Here is a 12689-nt window from a genome sequence, read left to right on the forward strand (position 1 = left end):
TGAAAACACTGAAACTGCCAAAACTGGTTGCCATAATACAGATTAGCAACAAATATTCTTTTAATGAACCACTGAATTTTCAGTGATCCTAAACCAAGAAGATTAAGTGTAACCCTATTTAAGTACTGAAGAACTAGAATGTAGATTATAAGAGACTAGAAAGGTAGAAAGGTGCCATGTCTGGAAACCATTGTTATCAGGAAGTTATATCTTCAACAATACTGAAAAACAGGAAGTCCTAATGCTTTCTACTGCAGATCAGCACCCTAGTACAGCAGATGCACACCAAAGACGCACGGATTGGTGTAATAACCTGTTAATGTTACCCATGACACACAGCATAAGCACAGCCAGCTGCAGGTTGTATACAATACTGCAGCAAAACCAAGTAGCTGCACAGCACCACTGTTTCAGAACCAGTTATGCAAAATTGATCACTCAGGTATCCTTTAACATTATACAAATACACATTTCACCCATGCTTATGTCTGGCCCAGCATCCTATCCCTGAAGCTGTAATTCAGATGAGAACACTTTCTTTGCTTGGTTGTTCTCCGGTGTGTGCAGGTTTTTTTCTTAAATCTGCTTACCATAGGGAAGAGTCCGAGGGAGTGGTACCGACGTGATATAGCATTTGGCATTGTCTTGTTTCTGAGGTTTTTCAGCTCTTCTTGAGCCTCATGAAGCATTTCCATGCACTCTGCATACTTGTCTTCCAGCTCTCGCAACTGTAACATATAGAAAACAGTACAACACCTTATGGGGTGCACTATTATCATAAAAAGCCTACAAATTCTTTTCACACTGGTAAGCGATAACGGTGTAGGGAAGAATATTCCCCTTAAAAGGAACAGAACTCCAACAAGTCACTGTAACTGAAAATCATTAATAACATGGATTACTCTGATCAGCTTTAGTGGCTAATCACTGCCATGATGACCACAGAGGAAAACAGCGCCGACAGAGGACAAGACTTTTCACAATGTTCCAAAGGACTTAGGAATTTTAAAACCTATACTTGAATGCATACATACATATACACGTATAACCTTCAACAGCCTAAGACCATGCCTCACTTTTAGCTTGACTTTCTGAGGAAACATATCTTACGTAATCTCTCTGTCTGCAGAGGTCTGCGTACCCGCACAGTTTTTGAGTTTATCGGCCACTTCAACCAAGTCTGGCAAAGGGGCAGAATTCTAAAATACTGCAGTCCTACAAATTTCATAAAAATAAGCTATTTGGTTTAGAAACAGAGATCCTGTTCATTTTCTTTCCTAAGAATGCGATGGAGAAGAATGAGCTCAATCTTTTTGGAGCCACACAGATACAAAAGGTCCACCAGCAGGAAAAGCTTCTCTGGGCCTTCCCACCTTCAATGCCAAGTAGTCCAACTACAACACACATCCTAAGGGGATTGAGCTTTATTCATTCTATTTTGTCCACTTTGTTCATGCGAATATAGTGCCCAAAAGACATCCAGCAATCCTGGACTGCCTTCAGTTCATTCACTGAACAAACAGAGTTCAAAAGAGCTCTTCCATGTTATTTCACTATTCAAAATAGGCTTAAACTATCAGCCTAGAGAAGTCAACCTCTGAAGGGGTTCCTATACAGCTATAAGCTTCTGTATTTCAAAATGTATGTTAGTTGAAAAAGGAGAGAATAGGAAGGAGAAAGTTTTGAATTCTACTAGGAACATAAATGTTCCTTCATTCCATATACATAGGTAAAATTATTTAATACTTCTCATCCAGCTTAGACTAAACCTCTCATGGCAAAGTGAACAGTCATTGCCCTGCTACTAAATTATTGTCTTACTAAGTAATGTACTCACCTCTGCTGTGAGCTGTCTCTGGGCATCCTTAGCTGCTCCCAGATGCTGGACAAGTTCCTCATTTTCAACTGCACACTAAAATACGACAAAAAATGTTAGAAATACTGTGATGTTTTGTCTTGTGATGATATTTGTATCAAAATTCTAACTTTTCTCAAACCTCCTCTGCAGCAGTATTAGTCCACATGTTAGTTTAAAAACATTTAAAATGTTAAGACAAGAACACACAGCATCAGACTGTACACTGTTGAATGAATCTCCAAATGAATAAGTGCCCACTGAAATACTTGCACTGACATTCATGTCTTACCAACGTTACTCAATGCAGCATTTTACATCTAATATTTAAAATAAATTTAACCATTGCATTTGACAAATCATATATGCATCTTCTAATAAATTGATGCTTTCTAGTCAAGTATGCTAGATATTAAACATCAAACAAGGTCACCCACATAAGGAGAATGGAAAAGTTCCTTTTGGCTCTAGAACACAGAGAATTGTAACCTGTCCTGCAGCTACATTAGTAGCAAATAGCAGAAGTCTCACAACTGGATTCCTTACAGCTTTGGCCTTTTTCTGCAGATCGACTATCTGAGAGAGAAGGTGGGTGATTTCTTCTTGTTGCCGGGCAGCATCTTCAGTTTTCTTTGCTAACTCTTCGGAGATATTGGCAATCTGGATGTTTGCATCCCCTTTAAGATAAGTGATTACAATTAACACCACAAAACCAAAACCAGAAAAGTAAGCATAAAGATGTTCTTTTGAAACATCACTTGATTCAGCAGAATCCTACTCTGATACACAGTAAGGCACTTTTGAAAAATAACATTGGGACACAAAACCTGAAAGACGTCAAGTGCTCATGCTGCAAAGGAGACCGTACTTTCCTGTAACCTTTTCAATGCCAAACTATTTTTAACTGAGAAAGATTCAGCTTACAGCCAGCATTTTCTGCTGTTAAATTTCAGCCAGAAATTTTCTACTCATTTCTTTAAGGAAAATAAGTACCATAGAAAAATATGACTGACTGGGGCTTTTTTACTGAACTATCTCAAATGAGAAGTATAAAGGAGTAGGGACATACTCAGCTCTTTTACGCAGTCGTTGACAAGCTGTTGTTCTTTCTCTTCATAAGTAATTGTTTCAGTCTTCAGCTGACAGGCCTGTTCAAGAAATCCACATCAAATATGCTACATTAGCACATTTGTTCTTTGCCAGTCTGTTGTTGCACTTCCATCTGCTTCAGAAAGACAAGCTATTCTAATCACTCCTTCATGAAGACAGTGAAAAAACTACAGTTTTTGCCTGCCCTCCCTCATGTTCTGGAAAAAAGGGTCAGGTGAACATTCAGCAGAGACATTACTGTATGGAGAAATTTACATCATTATCACCATATCCCCACTAGATGTCACTTGTGTATTTTGCACTAAAAATAAAAAAGAAAAACCATAAAACCAAAAAACCCTGAACATACAAAAAAATGAGCATGCAGAGCTTGATTTGGTCACCTGAGCAAAGCTAGGTATCATCACAAACTAAATAAATGCTTGGTTTCAATAACTGAATTAAATATTGAAGTATTTAAAAGACATTCAGATAGTATTTGAAAAGTTCTGGCACTGTAACTATATACCCCACTAAAACCCTCAGTGCTGCCTCCTTCCCTGCTTTGTCTTTTCTGCTCTGATTCTAGGAGTGCCAAAAGCAGCGTGGCTACAGTCAGCTGGTTCTGTCTGGCACCATGTTGGTGGGTCTGTAATCTATCCCCAGTGCTGGGGGAATGCACAGAAGACACCCATGGACTGCATCTGTAGAGAACTGCACAGCTCACACGTTTCAGGTTTGGCTTCATCCTGTGCCTTCCTGGCAGGCACAGACTGCACCTCCTTGGATGGGAAGGCAGCTCCTGACACAGCGGCTCTCTCAGTTCTAACCCCACCTTCATTATTCTCAGACAACCTATTGCTCATCTTCCTTGAACAACTTCTCAATTAAGTGTATACAGCAGTCTCCATTACATGGTATCTTGTGCAAAGGTGTGACACTATCTCTTTATAATGGGCCCTGCATTTGCAGTAGAAAATGGTAATGACACTGTTTTCATACATTCATTCTTAGACCAAAAGTATCTCTTCAGCTATATTCTGCTATGTGTTTGCAAAGTGGTAAAAAGCTCCCAAGGTTTAAAAGTTGCATTGAAAACATAAAATTATTCACTTCATATTCAATTATGAAGTATTATTTCTGACAGAGAACAGTAAATAAACTTTTAAAAAAAGTGTGTCATCTGTGAAACAAACAGAATATTATCAGAAATAAAAGACAAGAAAAACACAATTTAAATTATTAACTGCCTGAGTTGAAACACAAATTGAAGAAAGTTAATGCAAATTTAGGGTAGCAATTATTATTTTGACCAACACTGAATTTGTATCAGAGAGACCATGCCAGCCTACAAACTTCAGATCTGCAGGTACAGTCACATGAATCTACCACGTCAGTTCTTTAAGACCTGTTTCAAAGTGCAATGCTGAACTTCAAATTTGATCTGCCCATGCACCTGCACATTCTTTTGGCACAAAAACTGCTTTGCATGTAGCTTCATTCAGGAAGAATTTCTTCATGGAAATGGTTAAGCATTGGAAGGGACCGCCCAGGGAGGTGGTGGAGTCACTGTCCCTGGAGGTGTTCAAGAAATTACTGTCTTAGTGCCTTGGTCTAGGTAACAAGGTGTTGATCCGTCAGAGGTTGGACTTGATCTTAGAGGTCTTTTCCAATCTAAATGGTTCTGTGATTCTACGTAGCTTTCACATTTCAGCCTTTCCTTCATTTAGAAGGATAAAGGATGGTGATCAAACAACTAGAGAGAGATTTGAGTCGCATATGGAATTATATACTCTTAGTTAGACTCTCTCAACTTTTAATACACAATTCCCAATACCTGTGGTTCTGGCATTTAACTGAACAACTATATTAAGCAAAACACAAAGGGAGCAGTTTCACCTCAGATCTAAGCACAACATTTTCCTCTTCAAGGTCCTTGAGTTTCTTTTGAAGAGAGTCCAAATGAAAGTAGTTCTGGACGGAGGAGGAAGATTCATTCCTCTTCAGCCTTGTAACAAAAGCAACAGTTTTAACTCATTTTTACCTGTATTATGGTCGATCTTGCAGAAGAACAGACTGAACAGAGGTCTCAAAACAAAACAGCGACATGAAATACAGCTTATTCATACTTTTGGGCAGCAATAAATTTGCAGTGAATTTTAAAAGAGAACATTTTAAAAATGTATTTGTTATTCCATACATTTCCTATGAAAAAGTTATTCAACCAAGGCTGTGACAAAAGAAACCACCTTACTACAGGGAGCAACTCAATAGCTCCTGATTAATGCTGCACACGCTTCACCAGAATGCAGCAATAACTCTGCAAGGGCAGACAGCCCCTCAGAGCCTGCAATGCTGTTCAGTCAGCTAATTGCCTGGAACCTACACTATAAGCCATTCTTTCTCTCTTTCTCTTGTCTTGGAATTTTTCCATAGTGCCTTTAGGTCCTTCAAGCACAAAGGTCACACATGTAGCACGTTCTAGCACATTGTGCAAATGTATGTGGTGTACTGGGCTACTGTCAGCAGGGCCCATGTCTGCCTCCAGGCAGCACTGTGTCAGCAGCCTCCCTATGTACTTTCTGCTCCTGACTCTTGTTGGCACCTGGATAGCCAGCTGACTCAGTGCAAATCCTTACAGCTGGTGCCATGCACCAAGTTCCGTGTCCCATTTATAGTTCCAGTCAATACAGGGATAATTTTACTACTTTTCAAAGCTATTAAATTGTCTGAACTACCCATGCTTAGTAGCAGATGTAAGGTTCAACACTGCAGATCGATTAACTTACGGGGTGGAACAGATGGACTCTGGCTCACTTTCCTCAGCAGCACTGGTATAGAACTGGAGCAGTTCATCTTTCATGGAGAGCTCATGCCGCAACTGAGAAACCTGCACAAAGAAAGAGTTTGCAGATCAGTAATTTGATTTTCTAGACACATTCTTAAGTAAATCCACTACAAATTAGCAAGTTATTCATCCTCCAGGCATCAATTTCAGACTACATTAAGAGGCAAAGACTGAAACAGACCAGAATCATTTCTGTTATTTCTTAGAAAGGAAAAGCGTGCCTTTTAAATTAGCCACTAAATGTTATTTTTTAAAGTTCAAAAGTGCACTTATCCACTGCTTTTAGACATGTTTCTCTTTCACATTCTTTAAGATGAGCAATGCTGATTCACTATTGCATAGTCTAGATCCATATCCACAGTAATGGAAGTATTGCAATGATAGTGCAAGAAATTAATGTGACACAATCCAGTCAAACATGGCAGATGGAGACATTTTTTCCTCTCTATGAGCCTTTAGATAAAAATTACTAAAATATTTGTGTAGCAAGGTTACATTTGGGACTCAAGAGCCTGTTGAGCTAGAGAACACCACTACACAGTGGGAGGCTGCCATTCTCATGCTCTTCCAACCACAGAGGCTGCAGTCAGTGTCTGGATGTAGTTTGGGCTTTTGATCACTCCAAAACATGAGTCTAGTAAAGTAGTTTGTGGGAGTCCCATACTTAGTACATACACATATCAAAAAGGAACAAAACATTGAGATTGAATGACTAAGATTCCCTGTAACTGTGAGCTCCACAAACTTAATCTTGGTTAATTTATATTGAGATTCTCCAAGAAAAGGGTTAAAAACTCAGCTACATAGTACTACACCTGCACCATTTCACAGCTGCAACTTAAGACTCCAGTAGCAAAAGACTAATTTTTATTTGCCTTGCATAGCTATAGATAGCATAACTGATCAGAAGATCCATTTGCTTCCATTTGCCCTGCAAGACTAGGTCCTCAGTTTGCACTTTCCAATGCAAAAATTGCAGAGCACATTTCTTTTTATTAAAAACTTCTGCTTTTTACATTGTAGGCATACTTTTCTTTGTAGTTATTACTGGAAAATAAAAACAGAGAATATCAATAAAATAGATTTGCATCAAACAAAAAGCAGGCACAATGCAATAAAGCACTTGAACTGTGCAGAATATGAAGCAAACAAGGTCATTTACTTTACTAAGGCTATTCAGTGTAATCAGAAGTGCTAAGGCACCAATTCCTCCTGAGGCTTGGGTTCTAAATAGCAAGGGGGGGAGGAAATCCCCAACCAACCACATGTTAGAAAACTATTAAATAAAATCCATGCACTAATTTTTGGAGGCTCATTTTCTCCATTTCAGGAAGAGCTAAAACGCTTAGTCAAAAATAACAATTCACTTCCCACAAGCACATTATAGCTCAGCCTCTTTAAGCAGCAAGGATTCAGATGCTGTCAGTGGGTGGGCACTAGATCATCTCCAGCTTTTGCTACTGTTTTTTCTATATGAATTAAAAAGACTGAGAATACTATTTTTACTGCCATTTTCGAGCATTCCAATCCTCCAAAACAGGGTGTACAGTCAGTAAGCCTGACCTTTTAATGGAACAGGAGCTGAAACAATGGGCACAAACTGTAACACGAGTGGTTCTTTCTGAACACTAGGCACAACTTTTTTATTGTGAGGGTGACCAAGCACTGGCAACAGTTTACCCAGAGAGCTTGTGGGAGTCTCCATCCTTGGAGATATTCAAACACTGTCTGGACATGGTCCTCAGCAATGGACTGCAGGTGTCCCTGCTTGAGAAAGGGGTTTGGACAAGATGACCTCCAGAGCTCACTTCCAATCGCAATCATGCTGTGCAACTGGGAAAAACTCACTGCGGTAACTTCCAGAAACACCTCCCTTGACACAGCATTTTGTGGTGTGTAACCTCACCCAGCAACTAAGCACTCACCAGCCGAGCACGTTCTCTGCCCCACAAACCCCATAGGATGGAGGAGAGAATCAGAAGCTCAAAAGCAAGAAAAACCTCACGGGCCGAGACAGTTTAATAAGTGACACTGCCCATCAAGCAAAGTGAAATAAGGAATTTATTCACTATTTTCTATCAGCAGGTGGATGTTCAGGCATTTGTTGGAAAGCAAGGCCTTGGCACACATAACTGTCACTCGTGAAGAAGAAGGTCATAATCATGAATGTCCTGCTTCTTCCTCCTTTCCCTGAGCTTTTGTTGTTGAGCATAAGCACATAAGGTATAGAACATCTCTTTGGTCAGTTTGGGTCAGCTACCCAAGTTGTGCATCTTCCCAGCATCTTGTGCAGATGGGGGGTAGAGTGGACATTAAAAAAAAAAGATGAGGGAGAGGGGGGTGGGTTCGAAGAGCCTGGATGCTGCTCAGTAATAGTCAAAACACTGTTTGTCATCAGCACTGTTTTAGTCACAAATCCAAAGCGCAGCACCAGGTAGGCTGCTGCAAAGTTTCATCCCAGATAGACCCAATACACATTTTCATACTGAAAAAACAGGACTTGTTTTATGAACAGAAAGAGCCTCTTCTACATTTTCACAAGCCACTGCAACATGTGCCCTTCAGAGCATTCAACTGCATAATGTAGCAATAGAGACTGAGCTCTTGCCCCCATGGGACAAGGCCCATGATATACTGGGAACCGAGATAGCTCATCTCTTTCAGGCTTTTAATTCCCTCTGCTAGCCTGAAAGCTTCACTCAGCTTCAAAACTATCTCATGAAATAGTTGCACCTGTATTAGAAATAATTTAAGGAGAAGATAAAAGGATCCCCACACAGAGCACAATAGTTTAGAGACATGGGACCTAACTTGCACGAACAATCCCTACTAAATCATGAACAACCATTTCAAGAGTCCAGTTGATTTGTTTTCCTGACTGACTGCAACTAAATGTTTAACAGGTTGGAATTATTCAATTAAAAGGAGGTGAACAGTCAATACCTTTTTACGCTGTATGTAAATAACGTGCCAAGCCAAAGAGTATTTCTGTCTTTCCAACACTGTCCACTCAACGGACCAAAACCAATGTTCCCTTTTTTTAAGCCACCAATCTAGGCTATAATTCAGCTTTTTCCTTTCCTCTTCCTTAACAGAGAACAAAATCAGACCTGGACTTTAAAACCAGCTATCATCAAAACACAAACTCTGATAAGTAACCTGGAACTAGACTGACAGGACTAGAGGGCTGTATTACTCAACAGTTAACACAGGTTTAGGTGGTGTTACTTGAGGACTGACACTGTCCTTATAGTGTTGTCTAAAAGCTAAAATGCTTCAGAAACATCGGACAAAATCTGTAGAGGAAAAAGAAGCTGAAACTGGGAAATACTAGAAAGAATAGGAGAAGTTAAAACTAATGACCTACTCCATTCCAAATACAGTTCACACTGTGACTGTTTACATTTCTTTGATATCGAGCTCTAATTTCAAAGGAGATAATACCAAAGTGTAGGTAGCACCATCCCAGTGAAAGGGACATATCTTGAGATGGGAGCTGCAGCAGTCTTATTGAACATGGTAATACAACAGCAGGTAGACAGGCCGTACCTGGGAATTACACTTCTGCTGCTGAAAAGGCAGACAAGCATCTCTGTGACCAAAATACTTTACAATTAAGAAAGTTTTCCAATATAATGTTTATGCATTTAGAATATAATACTGAAATAGTAAGCTTAGACTAAAGTGTCTGTCCACATGGTGCCTGCGCTTGCTTTAGTGCCCTTACCCTTTGTTCTCTAGTGCACTACAGGAAAAATCTCAGTTCCATCAGTTTTTATTGAACATGATCACAGCCCCTCCCTAAACATAAACAGCATCTAACAACACAAACTCAAAAGACAAACCCAAGAATCTCATGCCTTTCGCACAGGTTTGTACTACTTTGACATGTACCTATCAATGTGGCATCTTACCAGCACACAAGAAAAACTCAAGCAGCAAATAGGATGGACAGAAGGTTTTGTCAGGACAAGTTTGGTGGGTCAAAGAGATATAAAGCTAAATTATTCATGCCATGATACATATACCAATAAAACCTTAATTTTATACCACACACCAGAAAGAACTTGTCCCCGTATTACAGAAACCATATATCCCCCAGACAAACCATTTTAGGCAGTTTTTACAGAATTTTAAAGTACCAAATAAATCCTTTTATCTTTTACCCTTACAGACAGTTGTCTTAGTTACTGTTCTGTTTAAATATTCAAAGTTCAGTTTTAATGGAAAATCTGAAACCTACTAAAGACAGATTTTCAATACACAAAAGTGTCATGACTTTAAAGCCTGATGAGCTCTGCCTCAAAAGCATCAGTTTTCTGAAGGAGTCAAAATAAGAGCGTGAAAGAGGGGTGTTGACAGAACATATGGCCCAACATACCAAGCCACCTGGTAAGAGGCTTATTTCTGGTGGCACTTTTCCTAATGCTGTTTCTCAGTCCTAAATAAAAATAGACCTGGACAGAGGCAGTCCTTCACCTTCCTCAATCAAATTTTCCACTCTGGATGGATGGTATGAAGGCATAGTCCTGCTCGCTCACTTTGCACATACCTAGTAAATGTCATATTGACCAATGCACAAATAAATTTGTCTGCCACATGACAGGACTTGGGCAGCAAGCAACAGCACTCGTTGGGACAGAAGAGAATTCATTTTCCTTGCTAAAGAGGGTAGGCCAACCAAAAGATATTATTTCAATGTGTGTGCTCCATTACTATTTACCACACATCTGGGATCCCTCCACCCACATTTTATTCACCAGCATATCTCAGATATAACGCAACACCTCACACCTCTGAGCAGGTTTCATTATTTATTTAAGTTTTTAATCCACTGTGGTTCATTGTTCTCCTGCTTGCCCTACAACTGTAAGATTTATGTCTTGCTCAAAATCACATAGGGATGAGATTCACAAACCCAGGTCACTGTCCCAGAAAAAGAGAAATAATATTTGCTCCCAGCTTAATTAGTAGGTCAAAGTTTAATGACACTTCTAGTTACAGATAAAGAGCTCTTTTAAAACATCCTGGCTGGCTCCATCCAAAATACGTCTATCAAGAATCTGCTAGCACCTACATCGCCCAACTCCCCATTCAGAGGAACACACTAAGAAATAGCAACTAAATAAATATTTGATTAGAACCTGAATGGTATATGGGAGACACATGTTACACTGTTTTAAGTAACACCCTTTCTGGCACGTTTTATAAATCACACCAAAGCGCGCACTCCCAGCCCAGAATGCCAACAATATCCTGGGTTGCATTAAAAGAAGAGTGGCCAGCAGGTCAAGGGAAGTGATTCTCCTCCTCTACTGCAATCTGATGAACATCCAGCTCTACAGTCCTGAGGACAAGACAGACATGTACCTGTTGGAGCAGGTACAGAGGGGGGCCACAAAAACGATCAGTTGAATGTAACACCTCTCCTATGAATTGGGGTTGTTCAGCCTGGAGAAAAGAAGGCTCCAGGAAGACCTTATGGCAGCCTGTCAGTATTTAAAAGGGGGTTTATAAGAAAGCTGGGGACAGACTTTTTATCAGGGCCTGATGTGATAGGACAAGGGGTAATGGTTTTAAACTAAAGGAAGGTAGATTTAGACTAGATATAAGGGGGATGTTTTTAACAATGAGGGTGGTCAAATATTGGAACAGGTTGCCCGAAGAGGTGGTGGATGCCCCATCCCTGGAAACATTCAAAGTTGAGCTGGATGGGGCTCCAAGCAACCTGACTTAGTTGAAGATGTCCCTGCTTATTGTAAGAGGTTGAATTAGGTGACCTTTAAAGGTCCCTTCCATCCCAAATGATTCTGTGGTTCTATGAATTGAGAAACACATGCACCATCCTATTATATTCTAAACATGCTCATCAAATGCCTAAAACATTGTTATTGCAGTCAAACAACCACATGTATGGAGAAGGTGAAACTAGAAGAAAATTCTCCCCATCACTGCATATACAGCACTCAGGCCCAAAAATCTTACCTCTTCCCTGATGTGTTCTACTTGCTCCTCTAGGAAGTCATTTCTTTCTGTCAGTGATTTATTCTTCTTTAACAGTGACTGGCCAATCCGAGCAGCTAATTCTAAGTCCCGTTCTTTCTGTAAAGCATTAAGAAAATAAAGCTAATTTCAATTTTTTTTTATTCACCAAAGGATCAGAGGGAGGGTAAAACTGCCATGAAAGGGAAGGAATAAGTACTTCAACAATAAAAATACTTTTTCCTTCTGTGAGGATTTGTTTGGTTGGGTTTTTTTGCTAATTTTTGCTTCTTCTATTCCTGCTTATGTTACATCCACAGGATTCTGAAAAGATTGACCCACGCAGATTTATTGAACAATACACAAGAAAGCACAGCTTCAAGGTCTGCAGTAAAACAACATGAAAAACAAAGTGAAACAAGATCCAGTTCTCTATTATAGCCTTGTAAAAACTAACTACTAAGGAAAACTATTCCATCACCTTGCTATACAATTTGAAGAATGCAAATTGCAGAAAGCACTGAGCTTTAGAGGTCATATTTTAAAGAACTCTGAAACACAATAAAAATACCAGAGAACTTTGGCATTGCAAAGCATTCTTCAATTTCCACTTGCTCCACCTCTAAATAAAAGGCAATAAGCTATGCAGGAGCAGAAGCCAATTACACCACAATGAATGCTCAGCTCCTATCTTCTTTGTGTATGTACATCCATTAGTGCTTTTGTATCAAAACAAATCCTAACTCCTTCCTTTTAAGAGATGCCCAAATCAACGTTAAGTGGTTACTCTCATGTCACACTTGACCTTTTCTTCCCCCTCCTCTGTGAGCACAAGAGTTCTTGACAGTTCACCACATGTACCAATAAAAACTAGAAGATTATCTTTTTGACAGGTACCTATGGATGCCTCAGCTT

At 39.7% G+C, this 12689-nt stretch overlaps 1 protein-coding gene across 5 annotated transcripts in view; it reads right to left on the minus strand.

Annotated features, from left to right (window-relative positions):
• Nucleotides 1–12689, minus strand: part of TRAK1 (trafficking kinesin protein 1) — an 83273-nt gene that overhangs the window by 26100 nt on the left and 44484 nt on the right. For all 5 annotated transcript variants that reach the window (XM_027718946.2, XM_027718947.2, XM_027718948.2 and 2 more), the window contains 7 exons: nt 11778–11894; nt 5734–5834; nt 4844–4952; nt 2925–3003; nt 2402–2532; nt 1838–1912; nt 591–728 (listed from right to left, as the gene is read on the minus strand). In XM_027718946.2, the coding sequence (XP_027574747.2) occupies nt 591–728; nt 1838–1912; nt 2402–2532; nt 2925–3003; nt 4844–4952; nt 5734–5834; nt 11778–11894 (750 nt within the window). The remainder of the gene's footprint in view (nt 1–590; nt 729–1837; nt 1913–2401; nt 2533–2924; nt 3004–4843; nt 4953–5733; nt 5835–11777; nt 11895–12689) is intronic.

The sequence above is a fragment of the Pipra filicauda genome, unplaced genomic scaffold (genome assembly GCF_003945595.2).
Source record: "Pipra filicauda isolate LSUMZ 115617 unplaced genomic scaffold, ASM394559v2 scaffold62_size3274119_pilon, whole genome shotgun sequence".
Lineage (NCBI taxonomy): Eukaryota > Metazoa > Chordata > Aves > Passeriformes > Pipridae > Pipra > Pipra filicauda.